The 25,897-nt window shown below is 45.9% G+C and overlaps 1 protein-coding gene across 1 annotated transcript in view; it reads right to left on the bottom strand.

Annotated features, from left to right (window-relative positions):
* Nucleotides 1–9,699: 9,699 nt before the first annotated feature.
* GRM7 (glutamate receptor, metabotropic 7) overlaps nt 9,700–25,897 on the bottom strand; it is a 318,538-nt gene continuing 302,340 nt past the window's right edge. The window contains 2 exon segments of the mRNA XM_009882884.1: nt 9,700–9,770; nt 15,183–15,429. Of these exon segments, the coding sequence (XP_009881186.1) occupies nt 9,700–9,770; nt 15,183–15,429 (318 nt within the window).

Genomic DNA, 25,897 nt, shown 5'->3' with positions numbered 1-25,897 from the left:
GCTCTTCTCTCCTCCTGCTGGCTGCGGCACCCCTCAGCACACCATTCGGTACCAACGAAGGGCTTTTTTCGATTCTTATCTATACAGCCTCTGAACAGTTTTCTTCGTGCACGCAGAAAACTGCATGGATTCACGCCTTTATTTTGAGAACTTAATTTACCTGTAATATTGCTTATTTTTAGCTTTCCTGGCCTTTTTACTCTATTATTAGGATGATTAGCTTTTTGAACTCGCTTACCCAATTTTCAATAGGTTTGTGAACAAATACTCTTTCAGCTCTCCCAGCGCCACTGGTTCTGCCCGCTGGTGGAAACCCTTTGTACCTGCTGGCTGGAGAGCTCTTCCACTGAAGACTGGACTCCAACGATCGCTAAGATCATTAATCTCAGAAAAATAAACAAAAGAAAAAAAAGAAAAAAACCCCATCTTTTGTTCTGAGTAAAAACGCAGTGGCAAAGTCACCAGGTCGAACACAGAACCACAATCCCAACAGGCAAATCCAAGAGGAACGGGCCCCGCTCGTTCCCAGCGAGCCGCGGTTCCCTTTTTCTGCAGGGAAAAGGTGCAAAGGAGCCCTCCCCCATCAGATCTGCCGGTGGGGGTTTTGTTGACAACTTCTCTGCCACATATGTTCAGTCCTGTTACTTCAGTGGCAGCCATGAATAGACCTCTCTTATACCTGAGGGGAAAAAAAATTGAAGTCACTCATTTAATACAGGTTTTGCACCTAACCTTATCGTCCACACAGATTTCATCACAAATGTAAGCTACTCACTTCTAAACCAGATGTTAGACGTCCTTAAAATAATTCATTTTGCTGTCCTTCGCTCCCCGCAGTATGTGACAGCTGATCGTGCCGATGGCTGTGAAACCATTGCACGGGAACCAAAGCAGAGCTTCTTCATAGATGTTTTAATTCAGCACAGAATTTTTGAAGGAGTGGGTTGGTTTTTCTTTTTTTTTATGAAAAAAAGGAAAAATTATACCTTGCTTTGCTGAACAGGAAAATAAAAAGTATACCTCGAGGCACGTGTTACTGGCTGCTGCTGGTCGGGGCTGAGCAGGACCATGCGCGTAAGCACAGAAATCCCTCACCACCAGCGCTGAGCTGAAGGTAACGGGATTACACCGGGAATGGCTACCGAGCGTCAAATTTAGCCACAACCATTGCACTTCACAGTCCATTAGAAATATTTTCTTTCCCAGAATATTGCATCTCAAGCATGCACCAAAGGCCTTTCTCTTCTGTCCTATCCACATACCGAGGCTCAATATTTAACTGCAGCGGGGCTTTGCCGTGGAGGCAGCGTAGCGAGAGGGCGAGCACGTGGGCTTATACCACGTGCACTGCCGTGGAAATCGATCCGTGGCGTCGGCTGGCGACAGCTGCCTGTCTAAAGGTTAATAATAATAATTAGTTAACTGATTGTAGTAACCACAGGCAAACTAAAATGGCCGCAAAACAGTTTTCTAGCAATCAAAAATCACCAATTGTGAACAAGATCAAGAAAATCTGTAGACTCTAAATTGTAAAACCTCAAATTCAGCTTCCATACTACCTCAGAGGCCAAAACACAGTGCAAAGTTTAGCACATGCTTCCTTCAGTTTTGGACTTAATGGTCATTAGCTGTTAGAATCATAGAACCATAGAATGGTTTGGGTTGGAAGGGACCTTGAAGATCATTGAGTTCCCCCCCCTGCCCTGGGCAGGGCCACCTCCCCCCAGCCCAGGTTGCTCCAAGCCCCGTCCAACCTGGCCTTGAACACCTCCAGGGATGGGGCAGCCACAGCTTCTCGGGGCAACATGCCCCAGGGATCACCTCCCGCACAGCCAACAATTTCTTCCTCAGATCTCATCTAAATCTCCCCTCTTCCAGTTTGAAGCTATTACCCCTCATACTATCACTACATGCCCTTACAAAACGTCCCTCTCCAGCTTTCCTGTAGGCCCTCTTTAGGTACTCTCCTAAAATCTCTTTCTTAGCTCTTTGTAGTCAAACTGTCCACACTTTTATCCTCAGTGGCCAGACAGCAATGCGCGTTGGAGTTTGTAAATCTTTCTCGGTGTGGAAGTTCCCTGATTATACTGAGTCAGGTTTTGCACCTGAGGTTACGAATCATGGTTGCTCTTGGGCACACTTTTGTTATAATTATAGTAGCAATAACAATTAAAAGAGTAGACATCGTGAAAGCTGCAAAATGCAATTGTAATGTTTCCTGTTGCTTGGGTAGAAATATGACTCCAAACATTGCAGTGTCCTAGCCTGGGGAAATTCCAGTGACTGCAGTGAAATTACACGGAGAATGTCAGGTCTGATTTCATAGTCCTACAACTCTTTATCTGAGTCACCTCATTAACACAGAGGAGGATGTGAGTGCACGTAAGAGACTACAGCAAGCTACAGCGTGAGAACAGCATCAGGCGAGTCCTGTCAGGGTGACATTTACCCGGCTCGGGAGAAAGTGAGCCAAAAGTCTTTGTCTTTTCCCTGATATTACAATTTATGAATTTGACAAATTCTCCCTGAGAGGATGTAAGGACTGATAAATTAGTCAAAGGGATAACTCAGCGCTACTAAGAGTTTATTAGGCTAAAAAGCGAGAGAGGGACTGGTCCGTGAGGTATAACAATATATGCAAAATTTACAGCTCGATCTTCTTCCAAATTTCCTAGGAAAAAGGATCACATAAAATGACAAAGAGAAACAATGGCACAAAGGAGGAATACTAATACTAATATACTAATTAATACTCATTTGTGTGTCAAAGGTGTATATCTGGCTACCTAGCTTTTAACATCCAAAGCACTTATAGCCATGCACTGGGTTTTTAACCAGCATTATTCAGACCTCAAACTATAAGATGATAGTTTAAGTGCATAAAGAATTCCAGTTCTTAAAACAGTCTGACACTTTCCTGCATATTTACAAGTACTGTATCACGTAAGTCATAAAAGGTGTGCAACATAATTAACATGGGAGCATGCAATTACGTGCATGTATTAAAGTGCATCACCAAATCTAGTTATTTGGAGATGTACAAAGAAAGTAACCAATCCCCAAGTGTTCAGACAAGAGCCGCAGGTGCCCGCAGGAACCGCGCTGTCCCGGAGGCTGCAAACCCCCCAGCACCTCATGGCATCTACTGGCTTGTTACTAGCACACTTTGAGTTTCTCCAGCAAAATTTCCTGGCTGTATAATAGTATTAATTAAAAAACCAATCTCATAAGTAGCTGGAGTCCAGCTGTGCTTAACAAAGTGTAAAGGATGAACACCTGGCTTCCCCTGACCTACCTTTAGGTCTCATTCAAGCAATAGTTGCAAAGAACTTATTTCTGAGTGGTTTTAAAAGAAGCATTTAAACAACACGTGCTGCTCTCAGCCATGTAAAGTGCTGTCATGGTTTAAAAAATATATACCCATTGTGAGGGACACCCTTCACAGTTTGAAATGTCAAGAGAAGAGTCTAACCTTGCATTGACAAGAAGGATAATGGCAATCCCCACAAGATGGTTAGGGAGAGAATCATTTCGGGCATTATTTTGGCTGCTGGGCAACAGGATGCTGTCATGGACATATCAAACCTGAAGGAAAACATTGGTTCAAATGGATATTGAGACCTTGGGAAACCGGTAAACATTAAAATGCAAATTTAATGTGCAAATGCAAATGGAGTGGAGAGGAGGAATTACGTTTTTGGAAGAAAAGTCCTGCTTTTTCCTTTTTTTAAAGGAGAAACCAGGCCCCACGCTGGTCGCTGCGGGGATGGGGTACTGCTCCGCTGCCCCGTGGGGAGTGGGGAGGGCTCTGCTCTGCCCTGGAGCCCCCGGCCATGCCGCTGGTGAAGGGTCCGAGGGCCACGGGAAAGGGAACTCACCGAAAGCAATGAATGTGCCAATGACATCAAACAGCACATTTAAGTTTCACTTGATGCTCTTCACAGCACAGCAAACTGTATTTTCTTTCCAGCATATTGGTCTTAAGGCACTTTAGTCCTCCGTGTCTTCGTCTCTTTTGAGGCTGTATCTGTATAAATCTTCTCATTTAGAAAGTAAATAAGACAGTATCAAACCCGTAAAATTGTACCCGTGGAAAACGGGCCTCATTAGGGATACCCCTCGGTGTGTACAAAATTAAAGGTTGTTCAACTGTTCAACCCCATCAACTGCAGCTGGGCTACAGCTTGGCAAATATGTGCTAATGAATAAGTAAGTTCTGGAATAAATACTCACATGCCCGTTTCCAGCTTAAATTTGCAAAAGTACCGGAGTGCAAGGACACCAACAGCGCGTAGCAGGGACCTGTGGGCATCTCCCCATCAGCGTGGGCGCCTTAGAGACGCGTTCCTAACAGGCAGTGACCACGGGGAAAGCAGCTCCGGAGAAAAAGTAGGTGGTGATTACAACAAAAGGGAGGGAAAAAATCACCTCCGAACTGTAGGAAATGGAAGATAAGAAATGCACCTGTGGTTCATGGTGTAGCACAACAGCAAATTGTGTTTTATCGGCTTTATCAAACTATGCGACGCAAAGTTACATAAAACCAAGGACTAACGTTTCGGAGCGGGGGCAATCACAATACGGTCTGTTGCAAACACGTTTTTGCTACAGGTTTACGAAGCGCTGCCTGATCACTGTCGAGCAGTATTCCTGCAAGTCTCCCGAGAGAAGCGCAGCGAGTCCCATCCTGGTCCTCCCCTTTGGACGATGGGGTGAGGGACCCAGTGTATGACACAGGGAGAGGCACCAGCCCCGATGCTGCAGCGACCTTGTGGCCATAAAATAGATGTTCCCTTGATTTCCCATTTATTGCCTTGGCATGGAGTGGTTTGGGTTGGAAGGGACCTTTAAAGGTCATCTAGTCCAACTCCCCGCCATGGGCAGGGCATGGTCCTTCGTGCCACCTCCAAAACAACTGCAAAAAGCAGTTTAAGTATCAGTTGAAAACAGCAGCAAAAATGCTCAGGTTCTGTGGTAAAAAGTAGCTGAAAACAAACCGCAAATCTGAGTTCCTGCAGAGGAACGGGACGAGCCGACTCCTCACCCCAAAATCCCATTTTGGTAGTTCAGAGCACTCACGTTTTCTAACTAGAGGCAACCGGGGGAGCCTGTGCTCCCCAAGAGCTGAGCGTGCCCCGAGTGGGTGAGGGAAAACCAATTCTAACTCCAAAACTTGCTAAAAAGGGAAGTGAATTTGTTCATCCATTTTATGCTTGAGTGCCTCCGCTATCGCTTGTAATCAGTTCTGCAGATGGAGTTTTACAGACCGTGGCACAGCGGGTGCCACCGCGGTGGCCGCACTCCGTGGGCGGTGACGCCGTGCCGTGCCGGGCAGCAGAGACTGTGCCATCGCTCCCGCACCGCTCTTGCGCAGACCCAGGGCGAGATCTGGGGCTCCGCAGGGGTCACCCCCAACGCGACTCACCCAATGACCAGTCAAATAAAGTGGAACCTACCATCTCAATAAAATCATTTACAACCTGGGAAACAGGAAAATACGTATTAGGGACTAATTTGGGGTGTTGCACGGGCTTACCTGGATGTACCTCTGTGCAATACTTTTAAAATAAGTACATCATCGTTAGAAGAAATTTATGGTAAGTGTTTAGTTTTTCAGTAAGCAATTCTAGAATAAAAATAGATGCAGTGAAGACCTGCCCTGCAAGTCTTTTGCTTATCATTTTTGACCGCAAATTCTAATTTCTTAGCAGTCTCTACTGAATAGAAAATCCTTCAAGTGAGGTTAAACACGGAGCACTTTCTCAGGATGAAACCAGCCAGATTCAAACCAAAAATGACACTTCAATCAAGAAAATAATTATTCTATGCGACATACCCTAAGGTGTGACAAGCTACAGAACATCACACAGCTCGGACCCAAAGACCTCAAAGAGTTGCCCGGTCCCTGAGACGCTGCTGCTGGATGGCGTAGGCGGCCCCGGGGGCCCTGGGACTGCGCAGGAGGAGGAGAGGCACAGAAAATCCTTGGCACTAGAGGGTAACTGGAACTATTTACCTCTTTCACCATAAGCCCAAGATCGTTTTGAAACCGTGTCATGACTCACCTCACAACATCTTCATTATAGCATAATCTAAATAATTGCGTATCTATTCCAGGGGAGATATGACCAAGAAATGTAATGACTCCACACAACATGGTGCTGCACATACCTTCCAAACAATCTCTACACTTTGCAATCACCGTGGAAATTTCTCTGCATACAGATCAAGCAAATAAAATGACTTGCAAAGAAACTGAAAACCTCTCGGAAGCAGCACACTGTGCCCGAGCCGTGGGAGCAGAGACCCCGCCGCGGACTGTGGCTGAGCGACCCTCGCTCCTAACAGGACTATAACTGTTTAACAGCCTCAGGGGGGCTAATGGCCCGCTCTGTGTAAAAGCCAACCCTCCCAGCTCTGCCCCTGCAGAGAGGTACAGTGACTGGCATTTTCAAATTAATGCAGTTAGTACTGGAGACCTACTCACTGCCCAGAGCAGCGCGCAGGGCCAGCTTTGGGGAAACCCAACGTGAATCCAAGAGGAACGCAAAGTTCAAGGATCTGCCAGCTGCAGCACAAAGTTCAGAAAACATTTCTGCTGAGCAGGTACCTGCTCCTCTTTGTGTCCTTAACCCCTCGCAGCGAGCGCTGCGGCACGTGGCTAAGGTGGAAAGGTTAGCCACTCTTTGAAAATCTGAGGCCAGAGCCTCCGCTAAGACCAATTGACATTTCTTCTTCAAAGCAATGGGACCACTGTGGTTTAGACATGCTCAGCACCTGGCCCAGATCGAGTCAAAGTTCAGCAGAAAAGACAGACAAATGATAAAAGGTTGCTGGTGAGTTGCAGTGTTTCACCATCATCTCTGCTAAAACAGCTCTAAGTGCTGAAAGACTACCAGTACCATTTTGTTGCGAAAAGCAACCGAAATAACAATGCCCAGTAACAACAATCCAACCGAAAAAGCAGCGGGACACTCTCCATTTAGCCTCTCCTTGACTGCTTATAAATATTATGACAGACTTCGGAGCACAGCAAGCTCGTGGCCATCACTCAGTCCCTTCCCAGAGCAAAAAAGTAACCCACAGCACGGTTTTCTTTGTCCTTCTCGCATTGGAGCGAATCCCCGTTAAACACCATGTATTACACACATGGCCAAGCGCTCAGGAACTCCAGCGTGCCGACGGGACGGGCCAAAGAAAGCCACAGAGGCTCTGCCCCAGCTTAGAAGAATAATTTACTGACCTTGGCATGAAGCGTCAGACTCGTGCTACCCTCAAAACTTTATGGGCCTTGCTCATCAGGGGCGGGAGGCAGCCGAGGAGAGGAGCTGTCTTTCTGGGACTCACACGATCCCGTCTGCGATGCGCGAGGGTCTCCCCATCGTCATCCCCGGGAGCACGCCAGCCTTGCCCCCGGAGGCTCTGAAAGCCCCCGGGATGGATCCAGGTCTTTCAGGTATCACAAGCACTGAGCCACAGGACTGCCTTTTCCTCCCGACCCGTAAGCGCATTGCTTGGCGATGGGTCAGGAGAAAAGTGCTGCAGATATTTCTACAGTACCAAATGTGACTCTACAAAAGCATTTGGTGTTTATTTGCCTTGTTCACGTGATGGACAATTTTTTTGCCCTGACCCAGATACCATGTAGAGTTTTTCAAGCCTTGTGTTTTCATCAGTCTCAACAGTAAAGAAGTCCTATTTGTCACTCACAGGAAACAATTTAAAAGCATTATAAATGCATCTCTCCGTGCATCACATAGCAGAAACTGATACAGTCAGGTAATGGCTTAAGCACTGCGTTCATGCCTAGATACAAATACTATGCTAGCAAAACAAGTGTCAATTTACAACTAGGTTGATGTTTTCCTGATATCACTGCTTTGCTTTGAATACAGTACATTGTTTCTTGCTGGGTTTTGTTTTATATTCCTGGAAGAACAAATCAAAACATAACAACCAGAGCTGCAGCAACCAGCCCAGCTGGAACAGAAACACCCACCGTGAGAAATGGGAAGCAGTACCTGAGGTAGAAGAGCACTGGTGTGGGCAAGACCACCACCAGCCTAAACCATCCTCGACTGTAGCATTTTTCACAGCTTGGGGTGGCCCAAATTTTAAAATCTGCTTAAAGAACCTGAATGGCCATTCACTTTTTATAGGACATGGATGACAAAAGTATTTGTCTGCCTTTGCAGAGAGCAATTCCTTACACTATACAATAATGTTACACAGAAAAAAATAATTTTTAGAAATCTGTGTGAACTCAAAATTCTCTAAATTTTAAATAGATTTTAAATTTTATATTGAAAAAAGTGATTTCTCCTGAGATTTAGGGTGTCTTCCATCTTCCTCCTATTGTTCTCATCTCCTTCCTTTACTGATTTCATCTTCACGTAGCTGCCCTTTACTCTTTCACATTTGATTTGCAATAATACTTTGAGTGGCCCCTTCTCCTCTCCCACTACTTTGTCATATTTCCCTCGACACCAGCCACCACCAACCTTTCTGACTCCAGCCCTCCGCTGAGACAGGTCATTCTGCCGTTGGTAAAGAGCTTCACACCTTAAATAAGGCTTTCTGCCTGAGCTGGGTGAGTTAGAATAATGGGCACGATTCAAATACAATAAAAAGCAATTTGAACACTTCACAAGAACTCGAGTTGAATTGCAACTGGAGCTGTGGCAATTTACACCAGCTAAGGATATTAGGATTTTTTTTTTTCCCTATGACTCAGAGACTCAATTCAAGCAGCTTTCCTACCTTTGCTGATATAAGTTCTCACCTATTAGAGATCAGCTAAACATTTTGAAGGCAGTATACAGCAATTTCTTCCAGCACCAGCCGCGCGGTGCGGCAGAAACCAGGCCGGTACCTTTCATACCTGGGCAACACCTTAAAGGAGTGGGCAAAGCTGTCGGAGCACACACATGGAATTGAAGATATGAGAAATAATAATTAATGGCTGTTAGTTAATTTTCTCCAATATCAAGTGCTTTCTCATTCCCCCAGTTTCACCAGAAGAGCAGTAGTTCCTGGCTGATGAAGTCACAAACACAAAATCAGCTCACAAGATCACCACGCAGGCAGTCACAACACTCAGAAAAAGCCAGCCCTCAAAAATTGTTCACTCGTGGTTATTCAGGAGTGGTCACTGGGATCACCCACAGGGGAAAAAAAAAATATTTTGCAAACGTTTTTGGAGCCATTTATAATTTTAGAGTAAAGAAGATTGCTCACACCTTAGCAAACTTTATTTTTATACTGCCAAGCAACCCTGCTGGTAAAGCTGCTAGAAATGACTCAGAAAGTATTTTGTTAGTTGCGAGATCTGATTGCCAGATGATTCGTTTGTTCCTTTTTAAAATTGTTATCCAATGTCTACATCTTCAAAGGCTTTATCGGGATCCACCCCCGCTGGTGGGACGTAGGAGACCACCCGTCCCTCGTTTTGCCGGGGCACAGCACGGGCAGTACAATCCCCCGAGTCCTGGTCCTCCCCTTTCAAAGCGAACCCTCCGCAGGGGAGCCTTTGGTAAGGGGTGTGTGAACAATTTTTAAGTCAGATATTTGTTTTAACATAGCCGCACTAATGCACATTCCTCATTTATTCATGTACATAATAATAATCATAATAATAATTTGAGAATAAAATAATAAGAAGCTAGATTTTTCCTTACCTTTTTGGAAAGCAGGCAAAAGCTATACAGTAGGTGGAAGAGTGTACCAAGTAACAGATTTTTGAACACTCTTGCTTACTGGTGGTATGCAGTCTACAGGAAAAGTAAATACATTGGTATGTATAATGCGTCTGTTCACAACAAACTCTTCATATTTTGCCCTGTCATGGAGGCCACGACATTAATCCAAGTGAAGAGCTCAGATTAGAGCAGCGATAGTGGAAAGCCGAGAGGCACCACTTCACAAAATTAACTCCGGGCTGGAAATAAATGCACCAGTTCGTAGAAGTTCAGGTACCTCTGAACATGGGAGCAGCCGCTCAGAAAAGAGCAGGTCTGGTCAATTTGTTATTTTTTTTCCTCTCCCTTGAACAAACTCTAGAACATTTTGGCTTTAATTTAAGGCTCCCCAGTCTTTCCTCACCCATGCTGTCACTCTCGGGTCTTTTGGCGTAATCAAGAGCTGTTGTAGGGTTTTGCTTCAGCAAGATGGGATGTGCAATGGCATGCCAGTGATGTTGGGGATGAACGCGGATGACAAGCACAGCAGGGCACAGCACGGAGCATTTGCACAGCGGTGTCTGCACGTCTGGCCCAGACAGGAGATGGCTGTGTTCCACACACACTATCTGCTGAGGGGAACCCACAAAGTCAGCGTCCATTCCAACGCGTGGAGAAAAGCCAGGATGGACACAGGCTGCTCTCACTGCTTTGCGACAGAGGAAAGCGCTGTTTTAATATGGAAATGTGCAAACGATGCGTGGTCTGTTTGGGGACAAGGGGCAGCGATTGCACTTCACCACTGAAAACTGAATCAGCTGCCAAGAAAGTTGTACTGAATGCTAAAAAAAATCATCTTGAATATGCCTGTACAGGTACTGAGCCATCAAAACACCTGCTAACTTTGAAGTCCACATACTTATAACCCTACTGAAAATTAGACTCAAAATTATAAGTTTTTAGACCCTAAAGTTTTCTGGCTAGTCCACTGGGACACCTTTCCTTTGCCACTTCTCAACAAATCTCAACTAAACTCCTCGGGGAAAGTGGTCTCCTCCCAAGAGCTGCTCTCTCTTTCCAATAGTCATTTGCCACTTTGCTGCACTCGGTATCTGCCGCAGAGACGCTGCGTGCCTCCCGTTCCACCCTGTATACTGCTGGGCTACTCCGCAACACCCATCGTGATCCCAGAGCTGTACTGGTACAGCAGAGGAAAAAAAAAAGGAGGGTGAGGGGGGTGTGTGTAAACTTGACCACAGCCATTCTCAGAGACTGTGAGACTTTCCCCGTGAGGTTGGAAATGGGGACACTGGAAGACCAACACTCCCTGTGCTGCCAAGTCCTGAAAGGCCCCATCCCAGTTCCTGCCAGAAAGCATCTTCCAGAAGAGCCGCTCCCAGGAGGCAGCGGGCAGTGCGGGTTCCTTCTCCTGGCTGCTTCCAGAGGGCCGTGCCGGAAAGCAAACGCCCTTCCAGCACGGTCTGCCCGTCCGGCCCGCGGAACACCACCTCCTCATCGCCCCACAACCCACATGCTGATTCCCCTGTCGCTCTGTTGGGTAAAGCCATGAATTAAAACAAGTTGCCAGGGAAAAGGAGTAATTACGGGTAAATCCTACTATAAGTGAAGTATGGGTTGGAGGTTCAAATGTTTTTCTCGTAGTCTGACACTCTGCTCTTGCAGCAGAAACACAAGCAGAAAAGCGAGCAGAAGGACTCACTATCTGTTCAACTTCAGACTTGATGAGAAGCATCTTCTCAAATAGTGTGAAATTCGACCAAAGACGCAGGAGAGCAGGATGAACTCGTTACATGGATGGAAGCTGCTGTGCACCAAATTCTGCTCATCTGAATCTGCCGCAAACGTGTATTAGCAGGAAAAAGCTGTTGAATGAGTAAAAGCATGCACATGCCAGATGGCAAACTGGAATGATTAAGGGAGTTTTCGTAAGTAATGCAGTTTCAGGTTGAAAAGCTTGGCCTTAATATATCCCATTCAGCACGAAAGTCCCCCCAGGACATGGCTGGGGAGCTCCATTTGTGGAATTTCTTCCTTCCCGTATATCCTAAATAAAAAGCTGGGGTGCAGTGAGGCCCTATTCCCCCTGACGATGGGGTCACTGCACATCAAGTGATTTTCCTCCCACATTAGCGCAGTTTCTTCTTTTATCCTCACACGTGACCCCCAGCACTGAGCCCAGCCCTCCTAAGTACTCTGCACATTTTTTCTGAGCTCAGATTCCTGCAGATGACCCGAAGGTGCGTGCAGCCTCTCCGCAGGACGCTCAGCACCACCGCTGAGGACCACCTGCTCTCAGGAAGCCCCTGAGGTAATTTATAACCCTTCCAGTGTTACGTGCACGGCTTCAGTTCATTAGGCAGCCTTTTAAAGTTTACTAAATCATAGAGGGTTCTTTTCAAGGCTATTTTTCTGTAAAACCATCCACATTTTACTTTTGGTTTTGACTTTGGCACATAGGTAGCACAGGCCATAAGTTTGGGCATAGTCACCAAAGTCCCCAGTGTTTGGAGGTACGTGAGTCCCACGCTGGTGGCTCAGTGTTAATTGGTTCTTAGGAGACAGGAAATATCTGTGTGTTTTCAATAGAAACGGCAACTCCAGTCTCCAGTACCTGAGCAAAGCCATCAACAGCAGCAGCACCAGGAAACACAATAGAAAATCAAACTGGAAAACCCAACTGTACTTTTGCACTTACAAGACGACGCTGGGTAGCTAAGCCAGATCTGCGTCTCAGCTAGCTGCGCCCAGTGCTGACCAGTCTCAGACTCAGCCTTCAATCCCCTTCAACTAACTTCCTTTCAACCTAATTTACTGAGTTTCAGAGGAGCCCGGTGCAGAACCAACAACCAGGACTTCCCATCCCTGTGCTGCCCAGTTAAATTGCTCTGAAAGCATCAAAACCTTATTTATCTACAGAGACCATTTTCAAAATTTCGGTGAAAACGTGGGGAGTTTTGCTGGGATGACACTGCTTTTTTTGACCTCATTACTGTTGTCTTCAATTTGTTGACCTAAAAATGGAACTGCAAACGTTTTTTTAAACAAAACATTTAGATTTTTAAAAAAGAGACTCAATCCAGGTATTCAGTGAATTACTTGTGTAGACATATCTGCTGAATGTTGCTTAATTAGGGGGTTAATTGACAACCTATTGAACTCTGTAGGAGAGGTCCCATTAGCTGTATTAGTCGCCTACTCTGGGACTAAACATACCCAAACACTTTAAGTACAGCAGTAGTTTATTTCATTTGATTTTCTAATAATTTTTATTAACACATATATCCAGGGAATTAAGAAGTAGTAGTAGGTGCGGCTGGTAATATGAACAGATGTTACTAGATATATAAATAGTTAAAAGATTTAAAAGAAAATTTGTTTACCAAATCATAAAAAATGTAAAAGCCCAGTACTTGGAGAAAGACATAAATTAATACTATTGCATGTCGCCTGACCGCCTAGGTTGAACAAACAAATTTATATGCTTTAGAATCCCACGCGTAAGCAAACGAGTTCACAGAAAGCATTCTTCCTTCACGCACACTCATTTCAAAGTTGTGAGGGTTTTGCTCCCAGCGGACTTTAGCCCAGCTTTAAATCAGCGCTAACAAACCCGGGACCGAAGACGGGCTGCGTAAGGCAGAATCCGGTAGCTCTTGGCAAGCCGGGGGGTTCTGTCCCGTCCTTCGCCTGCCTCTCAAAACCTTGCTCTAGTATATAGTCCTGGATGAAAAAAAGGTCTTTTACCAGGAATATGGTGGGTTAACTGAGCAATATTTCTGTTTAATAAGTGTATCGCCTTCCAAGGGAAAAATGCCTGCTCTTTGGCGGGGGGGGAATATTCTCAGAAGTCTGAAAACAGCAGTAAGACGCAGCACAGGAGAGTGAGACCTGGAGGGAAACCTGGAGCAGGAGACCCCCCAGCTGCAGTTCCCACAGGGCTCTACCTCTGTTTCTACATTGAACATTTCATCATCAGAACTTTTATATTTGTCTTGTTGGTCAGGTCTTTGAGTGGAAATGTTTAGATTTTGATTTTTTCTGGCGGAAAAACTAATTCCAACCCATTTGACCAGAAGAGCAGTTAGTGAAACGCAGTTCAGCAACACGCACTCACCTGCCCTCTCCCCCCTGCCTTTCGAAACCCCCTTCCCTCCTCCTCCTCCTTTCTCTCCCTCCATCCTCAGAGCCGTTTTCCGCCCCGGCCGTCTCGGGGGCGATGCTGCCCCAGCACCTCAAGGAGCACACGGAGGGTCGGACCTCCGTAGCAGCACCACGGGGAGGAGGAGATGTAGAGACCAGAGACAGTGGAAGGGGTTCCTTCGCCCTGGCCAGAAATTTGACTTGGCAGAGGACTCCGCAACTCTCACTCTTGCTGGGTAATATCCTAACGCGGGAAATACATTCATTTCCTGCAGTGAGGGCTCTGTTCGGTGTGACAGGAGGGGGCATAATATGGTCCTTAATTTATGAGAAGCATTTCCTTACTGCCTTATGTCAGAATCATAGTTCAGACAGTTCAGTTAGTTCAGTTTCCGAAGACAAATTTTGTTTTTCCAGTTAGAATATATTTTGTATACCTGCATGATAAGACATCAGGGAAAAATACTCAAGGGGTGAATAAAGGGAGGAAAAGTGCTGTGTCAATAATTTGCTGGCTGTTTCCACTTTGCTTTGACAGCAGAGTTTCTGCTTTGAGGCAGATATTCAGACGGCAGTTAATAGAGGAGAAGTGGCAGGGATTTCAGCAGCAAATGGATGAACGGATCATGGGCAAGGAAAGGGCATTTCTCCACATTCAGATCTGTTTTTCATAAAAACTGCAGACATGTCTAAACCTTTCCAATATGCTACAAAGTTGTGCAGCTGTCTCCTTCCTCAACTCCTTCCAGATTCAAATGCAAATCAAATTTGATGGCCTCAGTATGTAATTTTGTGCTACAATATACCATGCTATGCACATTAAGGCAACTGGAAGCATCTTTTCGATCTATTTTCCTTTTAAATCAGTGGCAAGATTTGCATTCACTCTTATAGGACCGGATAACATCCTTAAATGGGAACCTTCAAGGATTGTGAGATTGTTGTAAAGAAACCTCGCATGGAACAAAATTGTAACTCAGGTGAGCAGAGTTATCAATGTGTTTGGTCCTTGTCCCTCCATTCGTCCTGGAAACTGTACCCGCCACAGTCAGGAGTTTGAGTTTGAGATGGGCTGAAGGGTCTGGTTCTCAAGGAAGCTGCTGGTGTCTCACTCACAGAGGAGGGAAAGGAGGAGGAGTTACAGCTACCAAACATTTGTGAGGGGTTGCTGCCAACTGGCACAACTCAGAAAAGCGAGGAGGAAATAGAGAATTTAAAAAACCAGAGGCATCAAAAACCTTTACCTGAGAAGACCAAATAATACAAAGACCCTAAAATTCAAATATTGGTCAGTGCCTCCAAAGCCCCCGGCCAGCCAAGGAACAGAAGATCGGCAGTACTTACTGTTTGGGTCTACGTTCTCACACAGCTCCGTTTTGGCTTCGCCGTTGGGCCGGTCGCTGGGTTTGTGCGAGAGGCGTGACGACATGGTCGCTGCCGTGACCACAGCCTTGAAGCTGCGTTTCCGCTTCTGGACGTTTAGCTCCGGGTGGAAGATGATGATGTACACCTTCGGCATGTAAAGCATCCCCAGGGCCACTGAAGCACTTAAGTTCATGGATATTGTAAGTGTGGTAGTTTGTATGTAGAGCTAGGAGACACAACACATGAGACACTATTACAAATAAGATGACTGGGGAGAGGGGTGCAGTATTTCAAACAGTCAGTAACCATTGAAAAGCAATTTTTAATGAGTTTGCGACCAAAGATGTGTGAGGTGAGACCTCTGCTCTGCAAACCACCGTGAGGCCCAACACACATCAGCCACCTGATATATCAACAGCCTCTTTGGAGGCTCAATGTGAGAAACTTTCAGTGTCCTTAACAATCCAGTTTCTCCTGTATGCTTATGGCATGGCTTGCGTTCGTTTATTTAGAGTGAAGATCAGATCTGGATTGAAATAATGCTGGTAGAAATTTAAATTTATGTCTACTGTAAGTTATATAAGAGGAACTGTAACGATACAGATCATTAAAAAAATCTTACTTTTTAAAAAAAAATTGAGGAAGGTGGGATCTTTTTGGTTTTACTATACTCATTGAAATAACTTTGCAGAGAATACACAATGTGCTCACGATATTCAGCTATGCTTATTATGAAAAAATAGCATATACGCAAGTCAGAGCCCAGGTACTGCCATGAGACGAGTATTCAAAGCAACGACAAGGATTCAAAAAGGCAGTCTGCAAATACACAGGGATAGAAAAGCCTTTTTTCCCCTGTTTTTTTAAATTATCTTTTCAGAGGACACACTTAATAGATAAACTAGAACAATTCTCGCGACTTAAGAGGATTAGGCACAGTTAAAAGGCACAGAGACAGCACAATACAGGTGTGAGGGAGCTGAAGAGGGAGCAAAGTCTCTGCGGATCCTCTTCAAAAATTAAATATACAGTAAATCCATATGGATGGGAAAATCATTCCACATTGAGGGTGATTTCTTCAAAACACTATTTCCTCTTCTCCTATTCAGTGCTAATCAGTCTGAATTTCTGATGGAAAAACTCCATGAATAAATATAATGGCAGAGTAAAGTGCTGACTCTGCCCAGGTATTTCCAAAGTCCCGTATTTAGAAAAATATGAATGTCTCCAGCTTTGCTAGTTTTACCTGCATAACAGTTGCTATTAGAGTGATTAAGACCATCGCTGGAAGCAATAAAATGTCTTACAGAAAACACAAATGTGCTGCGCACGGATGTGTCTCCATCCAGATGCACACAAGCAGAAACTAAAGCGCTTTCTCAGTTTCTGTTTACTCATTATCAGAAGGAAATGACACCCATGCTGTCAGAGATTTTGCCAGAGTCACAACATTGGGACATAACCCATCGAGTGTGGTGAGAAGATACGCTGGGCCAAGTTACACGATTCAAGGCTGGGAGGGAGCCCAAGGGGTCTCCTCATCAAAACCCCTCCCAAGAAGAAACCATTCACAGCAGAACTACTTCTGACAGATCACCCTGTCAGCCCACCCCGACAACCACCCTCTGACGGAGGTTTCACCGCCGGCTCACCAAACTCCTGCAGGGTGCTCAGCCCTTCAAAATGTTCGGTCTGCACCTGAACGAAGCTGCTAATTGTCCTCTCCTGGTGGCACGGACAGCAGGCGGCCACCGTGCCCTCTGTTACCTTCTTTTATATATTTAAATAGTTATTGTCTTTTGGAGAACTTTTGAAGATCAGCATGGTGCCATGTTGCCCCTTGGCCTTCAACAGATAATGGGGTAATGTCTCCCAACTTCAGCCACTGGGAAGACCTCAGGCCCCTCTCTCTCCCCCTAAGCTGGACTCGGCCGTTGATCTTCATGGAGATGCGATGCTCCGAACCCAGTGTGGTGCTCTACAGAAGCCTCCTTGCTGGAGGATTATTGTCTGCATTTACCTTATAGCACTGCCATGAAACACGATGTTTATTGTCGCAATCAGGTAGCGTTGTTGCCTGCTGCTCTTCGCTGCAGAGTTACTCCCTGGCTGGTTACTCCTCGCCTTACAGCTTGCAGCTGATTGTTGTTGCACTACAGATATATACTCTGTACCTTTATTTCTCTGTACATAAGGACTATGTCTATTTATCTTATAAGAACATTTAGAAGAGAAGACAGCTCGCAATGCATTTGCTCCCCTGGAGCTGATCCTCCTTTCACTTATGTTCACAGAAATCAGCTGTAACTCCATCAGGGTCAACTGCATTGCAGTGATATAAGGAACACGGACCTAAATATTTATTAAACAAATTTAATAGCTAGAAGGAAAATGTATAAAATATAACATTTAAGGGCTGAAGGACAAATAGGGAGATACCCTCCTTATCTTCAGAGTGCTTGTAACTTACTACCAGCTTTTACCCTTGCCAAGTTAGGTAATTACTTGTATTTTACAGAAGGCTCCTGCAGTTGCTATAGGAGCTGCAGGTACCGACACCTCCGTAGGCCGGGAAGATGCTGAGGACCGCACACCTGCCAAGTGACAGCACACCTCGGGACCGTCCGGTTCCCAGCTCTGTATCCAGACCACACGTCTCTCTGCTAACTCGTGGGAAGGAAGCTTGCTTAAATAATGTCTGCAGTTCTTCTGGTTTAGTCTGAAAAGGATGCGGCTCTGTAAAACCTGTTTAATAATTACCTCTGTTTCTATACACGAGATATACAGCTAGAGCTGACAGGCACTGAACACCTACTAAGCAGTATTACTGAATGAGATCTGCATTCCTACAAGGTTAGAAAAGATCCACGTCAGTGAGGAGATCTGTCACAACCACAGAAGACGCATCGGTACTTCAAAGCGGTGTTTTGTTCAGCAGTTGTCTCAAACGACGTGAACTCACAGTCAGTCTGGTCAAGTAGCCGTATGGTGAAAAATGCACAGTAATGTTTTGCAACTAACTCTTGATTCACCTTCCCAGAGAAAATAAGAACGTCATACAGAAAGCAGGAATTTGGACCATAGGGAAAAAAAAAAAAAAAGGGGGGGGGGGGGGGGGGGGGGGAATCTAATGGCACAGCATTGCCAGCACAACACACATAGTTAGTTGTTTATGTTCCACAGACAGAAACAGCATATTTATGTTTGATTACAGATTTTCTCCACCCAAACCCTACTTATTCTTCAGCATGGAACACAATAGCTCCCCTTAAGATGGGGGATGATGAACTTCAGAAAAATAACTTTATATCACCACGCTCATAGACACGCTGTGTGTGACGGCAAGCAAAAACCCTAGAAAATCAGAAGGAAAGGTGCATTTTGAGTAAGAGCTACTTTCAAAAGCACTATGTAGCAAGAAGTTTTCCACTGGGCCCTCAGGAGAAGTATTTGTTACCTACACGTAGTAGTTGCCGAGTTTTGGAAGAGCTGATGAGTTGGATATGCAATAGTGATGTTCCTTTTCAGAAAGGGAAGAGAAGAACAAGTGAAGATCATACACAGCAAGAGAAGAAGGGGCCCTCTTTGCAAGCTCCTTTGGAACAGGACACACAACCCGTGCTGAGGCCACCTCCTCCGGCTCAGGAACCGGGTAACCCCGTTTGATGGGCTCATGGTCTTGCCAGTACCATCGGCCACTGGCAAAAATCCACCCTCGGAGCCAGTCGCTGTCCTCCGAGCCACCGCTCCCAGCACGGGTGTTTCGGGCGGGTGGGGACAGGTTCCCTCAGACATCGTGGGAGATTGCTCTGGAGAGTAGAGGGCAGATTTCTGCTCCGGTGCTCACGCACCGCCACAGCCACGTGCCACGGCCAGCAGCTTCCCCACAGGGCTGTCCATGGGCTACAGCAGAGGGGATCTGGCCTGACTTGGAGGCGACTTACCCCGGGGATGGTTTGACCCAATCGTTTCCCCTTAATCCTGGGCTGCCGCGATTGCAAAAGCTGCAACCAGTAACATTTTTATCTAGGTGCAGACAGGAATTAATTTTTATTTCCTTCTGCTATGACGGGGTTGAAGGTTAAGCGATTATTTAGCGAACGGGGTCTTTTGCAGCACCACACCAGCCAAGTTTCCTACCTTGCAAACACCGATGGGAGATAAAAGGAAAGGGAGAAAAGCGCTTTTGTAGAACAAGGCAAGATGAGTGACACACAATGCTTCTCATGACAAATGTGAGCTTTAAAATGATAAGGGAAACTAATAGATATGCTTATTATGCAGAGCCTTAGTTTTATGTATTTTATCTCTGCTTTGTGGTTTTACCAGTCAAACATAAAAATGCAGTTTACATGAAACTATTTCATTTTTTATTTCACTTCTTCTGATAGACTCTCTGAAAGCATTTTAGATGAATGCAAATGGGTGACTTAAAATACAAAGGATAAGATTTCACCGACAACAGGAGTCTAATAATTCATGCGTGCCTTTTACAGCTGGCTGGTGAAACCCGGTAGTTTCCAAACCTGAGATCAAATTAAGAAATTAAGATGCAGATTTAGTGACAGATGCTCGAACTTGACATGAATGAGAACTGGGACTGAGCTAAGTATCGCCAGTGGAAATCAAAGCTTTCGAAAACCAATGCTGTGTCGGTCTCTGCACGCCCACTCCCGTGGAGGGTTTGAGGCCACGTTTGCCGCCACGTAAGGACAAAGTCATTCTGGAGGGTCCCCCTCACTCACATCTCCCTCCTTCTCTCTCTCAAGCAGACTCTGAATTTTGACAAAATTTAACTTAATATTAAACTTAACACACTGCCATTACAAACGCATCAGACTTTGAAGCAGTGCATTGGAGAAAACTCAACCCTAAGGATATCATTCACATGCAAAGGCACCTAGATTTTATCATTTATTTTACATAAAGGATTTCCATTTGAATTTTAGATGTCTAAGTTTTCCAGATTCTTGCTTTATTCATGCAAATGATGAAAATTACCTTCAAAACCTTGAGAGAAAATTAGACTGGTCTTGAATACGCACATCTAATAACCAGCAATTTTTATAGAACAAATGATACCAATGGACAATTTTGCATAAGTTAGGATTACTCCCAGAAGTAAAGCGCTGCAGGATCGGCCTTTCAGTCTTCGCTAACCCCGCGGATAGATTTCCAGCTGCTGGGCCATAACAACGGAACTTATAGCTGCAGATCTTAGAAAAGTCTCTTTAGGAGTCAGAAATACTTTTTGTAGGCTAATGCTTTGCTGTCACAGTCTAATCAGAAGCAACTGCTCCTTTTATCTAATTCAGCTTTCTAATTATGCAGTGAATTGTGTTATTTTGTAATATGGAAATAAAGCGGTAACTTGGGATATTTTTGGACTTGTGTTATCACAAACCAATTTATCTCACTTTTATACAAGAATTAAAACAAATGTTCTTACGTATGAAGTAGACAGTTTATAACTCTCCCAGAAGACCTCCAGGTCATCGGAAGACTTCGTCTCATTCTCTACATTATGTTGTGCAAATACAAGAATGAGAAACATTTTTTTAATAAAAATTAAAATTAGCTCCCACTGCATTATATGGTTGGGAAAATATGGAAAGTAAAAAGACTTGAATATAAATGCATTCTCAGACATTTTAGTGCCTAATGCCCCTACCCACCGACGTTACCACATCATTTTAAAGGCAAATAAGAAAAGCAAAATATCTTTTTTTTCCAGTGAAACCTGCGTTTCTGGGCTTTGACTGCAAATTGGCTTTGCTTAGGAAGAACCACCGCCCTTCTCCCTCCAACAGAGGCATTGGCCGTTTGTTACCCAAACCGCCGCGAGGGGTACATCGCCTTTCTCACAGAGCAACCCCAGCTGCTCTGTGAGCACGCAGTGACCTACGGCCAGGACCCAGGGCGGATGTCACTGTACAAAACCCTCCAGTCACAAAGCACCCCTAAAACTGCGCTAACTCAAGAGAGAACGAAGAGGCAGCAGCTGCCCGCATCCTTTCTGGGACCCTTTCTGCCCCTCCGACCGAGGCGTCGGCGGGGAGGACGGGCTGCGGCCACAGTCCCGCGTGGGCTGGGGCGGGTGAGGGTCCCCCAGTGCGACCCCCTCCTTTGGGCACCACAAGACCCTCAACTGAAAACAAAAAACCCAACCCAGCTGTAAAAGCAAATGCCGCTCTCGTTTCCTTAGACAGCTTGATTTATGGATGTTTCAGGCAACGGCAACTTTACCCAGGCAACCATGTCTTTCCACAAGAATTGTACACTTCTGTTGTCTCAGAAATATAAAATATTATGTGTGAAGCAGTCCTGTCAGCTCTCTTTACCGACCTGGCTCAGTAATCCTCTTTTCATGCCCCACTGGGGCTTTCCAGCAGCCCGTGCACATCCCGGGTTGCCGCCGCCGGCTCCCACGGATACAGACGTACGCTCGCTTTCTCCACTTGGATGGTACCGGTTCAACTGCAGATAATACCACACCGCCCTGAAGCTTATCTACTGACGACTTCCAGGACCCCTGCCTCCATCCCCATCCTTTTAAGCATCATAATCTGCTCAAGCTGTCATTTAGCTGTGCCCTTTGGAGAATAGAGCAGCCTGAAAAAAACCCCCAAACTCTTTTCCTAGATCAGAAGGTTTTAAAAGCGCTTAGGGAAAGCGTTTTCCCTTTCTTTTAAGCTAACATTATTTTGGGGAAAGAAAAAATAAATCACACATACACACCCCCCACCCCCCACCCCCCCGGTGGACACCAGGCTTCTGCATTTTGGACAAAAGGGGCAAACATCTGGCAAACCATCCAGAAGACAGGGATTTCCAGTTGCAGGAGGTCACTTAATAGATGAGAGGCAGTGACTACACCACTTATCTTCTGTGCTGACCTACTGCTCCTAATGGTATTAATATAATCCACGCTACATCGGTAGTTCGTCATACTTTTATAGCATTTGAACATTTTATAGGCAAAAGATACACGCACATGCCAACACACATGTTGTCTGTACTTAGGACAAACACTGAAGGTCGCAACGTCACGCAGGGAAAGGGCTGTAATGTCAAACCGGGCGCTGTGACACAGCCAACAACTGCGGGATCACACCTGCGCTCCTCAGGACTCTCTTTATTCAGGGGTAGGAATGGATCGTTATTTAACACGCTCTTTTCTCCTCACTTTTCAACCTGTTCATTCCGATGCTCAGTAAGTATACCCTTTGATCCCTCTTGTGAAGATGTAACGCCTGCTTTCTGTGTAAGTTTTTTACCAAATTTTGCCTATTTGTGCAGCTGTGTGTGGAAGAGAACTGTGTTCCGCCGCAGAGGTGAGCATCAGTGGTGCTTCTTCAGAAGCGCAACCCAACAGCAGCGTCAGACAGGCAACGGTATGTAAATCGTGATGCTCACTAAGTTTCACAAATGACAACGGATGCTACCCAAGGGACGTGTGATAAACAAATCATAGTAGTTATGCTGATTGCAGTTATTACTGTACAAAATAGCAAGGCACGCAAATAGCCTTTGTGAAACGTCTATGGGAATGTCACAGAATCAGTCATACCATTTAATTATAAATTCCGTGCTCAGTAATTATACGAAAGGTGACACTGAAGAAAATAATGGGATTTTAGTTTCAGAACACTTCCCCTTAATGGTTGGTTGTTTCGCAGGCTGACAGCACTGGGGCGGGCTACCGACCACGCGCTGCTCGTGGCCGTCCCTGCCCGGGCTGCTCCGGGTGCAGAGGGCAGGCTGTGCGTCCCCGCCACGGGGGGACACCATGGCTTTGGGGCCTGTGTGCAGCCCCATGTATATTCCCTTGTTTTCTTATGAAAGAGTACAGCTGTATGCTAAATGTTACAGCTGCATAATTATGTGAACTGCATAATGCCGCGCTGTAACTTTGGTACCAAGGGAGTATGTGTGTGGTGCTGAATGGTGAGGCGGAGGGAAGGATGCTGAAGACTATGTATAGATACATTGCTTTTTTTTTTTTTTTTCCCCAAGCTGCTTTTCAAGCTAACCCCCGTGTTTGTTCTACAGCTCACCACGGAGCTTCGTGCGCCCGGCAGGAACCATTTTCCCGGCTGGCTGCAGCAGACCTGAGGCTGGATGGCTTTCATCACTGGAAAGAGTTGGTCTATTAAGTTAGTGCCCTTTGGAAATTCTCATAATATTACATCGGGTAGATCAGAAAAAACTGCAGGTTAACTTTGTGGATATAATTCAGTGTAATAGAAAAACAAAAATAGTTCCACGGGAACAGCAAGTACCCGCAGAGTAACATCACAGTTCCCTCAGAGATATGAACATAAAGAAGATTAAAGTTTGGAAAGTAGCTCTCCAAATTACTTTGCTTTTACACCCTCTAACAACAATCACATCTCACTCTTTCAAGAGGTCATCAGCTATCGGATGGCCCTCGCTAAGCAAGAGGTGATACCAGCACACTGCCGAAATCCAGCGACAGGAGCAATAGATGTTCGTCCCGTGGTGGCAGCTCAGCAGTAACCAGAGGGGACGCAGAACCCAAACCCCGACCAGGCACCGCACCGCCGCCCCCGCGCGCCACAAGCGCGGCAGTGCAGAACGCGGGACGCCCGGAAGAAAACCTTCTCACACAGGTGGGGAGAAACATTTTTGCTTTTACATTCTTTTTTTTTTTGTCAGGGCAGTTTAAGACAACCCTTTCTTCCAGCGGGTTCATATGCCTTTGAAGGCTTATTTTTTCTTTGCTAATAATAAAATGACTAAATAGCACACTGTTCTGTGCTTTTTTTTCAGATGTGATCGCTGTGTTTATCCTTACGAAACAGAAATTCAGAGTTCCAAATAAACTACAGAAGTAATAACTAATAGATCATCACAAAACCATTGCGTGCCTACAGGAGTTTCTTTCATGTGTTTAACCAGAGACAATTGTTATTCCTACAAAGAGAACAAGGGGAGAGCTGAGAAAAGATTCAGATTTGAAGAATCGCCACCGTCGAAGCAGAAACGAAATCGTCATTAATCTCTTCAGGGAACTAGCCAAGCCTCGCATGTTCCGTACAATGCAACACCGACTCATCAGCTAAGCTTCCACAATTTCATCTCCAAAGGTGACCGAAAGCAAAGCGGCCGTTACCGGGCAGTGTTCCATTTAATGTCAATGTTCCGTTGTCCCGGACAAGCAAACACACAGGGGACTCAGCCTAAGAATTACTTCTGTAAATGTTGGCTTCGAGGACTATAAATAACCATTCACTGTTGCCCAGTTCTGCTCTAGTTCTGGAGTAAAATTCAGTGTCTGTCTGCAGCCACGGGCGCAGTAAATGCAACAGGCGGCGTGGGGCTGGGGCTGGGGCTGGGCAGCGGCGGTGGATTGAAGATGTCCCTGCCCAGCTCTGCCGCTGGGGACAACGGCTGACACAAACGTGAGCGTGCCCACAACCCACAGCCTCCCCGCTGCACGCCCTGCACACCTTACACACTCAGACGCTCTTTCAACCTGTGGTAAAACACGCGATGCAACACAACCTACTTCACTGATGCTGTCTTCTCCCCGACACGCACCACCTTCAAAATATACCTGCAGAGAGGCGAAGAAGATCTTTCTACTTTACCTGGAGAGCCCTTAGGAACTACCCCAATGGGGCAGGACCCCCCTGAAAGGCAGCAGTCCCTGCACGGCACATTGCTCCACCAGCTCAGCCGGAGACTGACGGGCGCTTTCCTGAAGCATCTGCGCAGCTGTGATGCTCCGTGAGGCCAATCAGCTGAAGTTGTACAGTCGGTATTTATACCAACAAAATGAGAATGCCTCAAATGGAAGCATCTAAAAGACCAACTTGCTGAGGGCAAAATCAGAGTCAAGTCAAGGAGCTGGATGCTCCTGGAGACGTCACCATCGTAGCTGTGACCCCACCTCACCGTGGGACCTACACCAAGTTGCTACGAACAGCATTTCTAAACAGAAGTGTAACCCACCCCCCCATTACCTTAATTATTCAGCTGTGAAAGGTCTGTGTTCACGTCCAGCATGCGGATGCCTGTGCCCCTCTCCAGCACGCGTGGCCGCGGAGGAGGGATGGCTCTCGCCCCAGCTTATAGCGACGAGGATGCCCACAAGAAGCACCACCGCTGGATGCCACACGCTGCCAACGGCAGAGGCGACCCGCAGAGTAACCACGGCTGCTCTAGAACCAGGGGGTCTCCCCTGCCCAAAGGGACCGCCGACGGTTAGCAAATGCTAAAGCAAGCTTTGATGTCAGGTCTGATATTTCTGGCCGCCTGACGACAGCCTGTGATGTTCTGAAAAGTTGCTTGAAGTCACATCACGAAATAGAGGTTTGGGAGAAGAACGTGCCCAGAGCCGTGAAATTCCCTTTGTCACAAACGTGCCAGATGGGATCTCGTTCCCTCCTGACGATACGGCGAAACATGACAGACACCATTGCACAGGTATCACGCTGGGGGAAGAGAGCGAGAGTGTGATAATGCTGATAAACCCTTGGACGTGCCTGCAAACGCCGTCATGTTCGCTGCTCCTGGTGGTTACCCGCTCGGCGACGACAACATTATACACCAGAGTTATGCAGGTAATGGGTGTGATGAATTATGTTCCAATATGTTTCTAGCAGCAGGAGGCTTAGCATACCGAAGGGAAAATTGGGGTCATATTCTGAAAGATTACCACCTGCAGA

Source organism: Charadrius vociferus, unplaced genomic scaffold (assembly GCF_000708025.1).
Source record: "Charadrius vociferus isolate BGI_N301 unplaced genomic scaffold, ASM70802v2 scaffold433, whole genome shotgun sequence".
Lineage (NCBI taxonomy): Eukaryota > Metazoa > Chordata > Aves > Charadriiformes > Charadriidae > Charadrius > Charadrius vociferus.
Note: the sequence above shows the minus strand (reverse complement) of the source record. Positions and strands in the feature narration are given on the sequence as shown.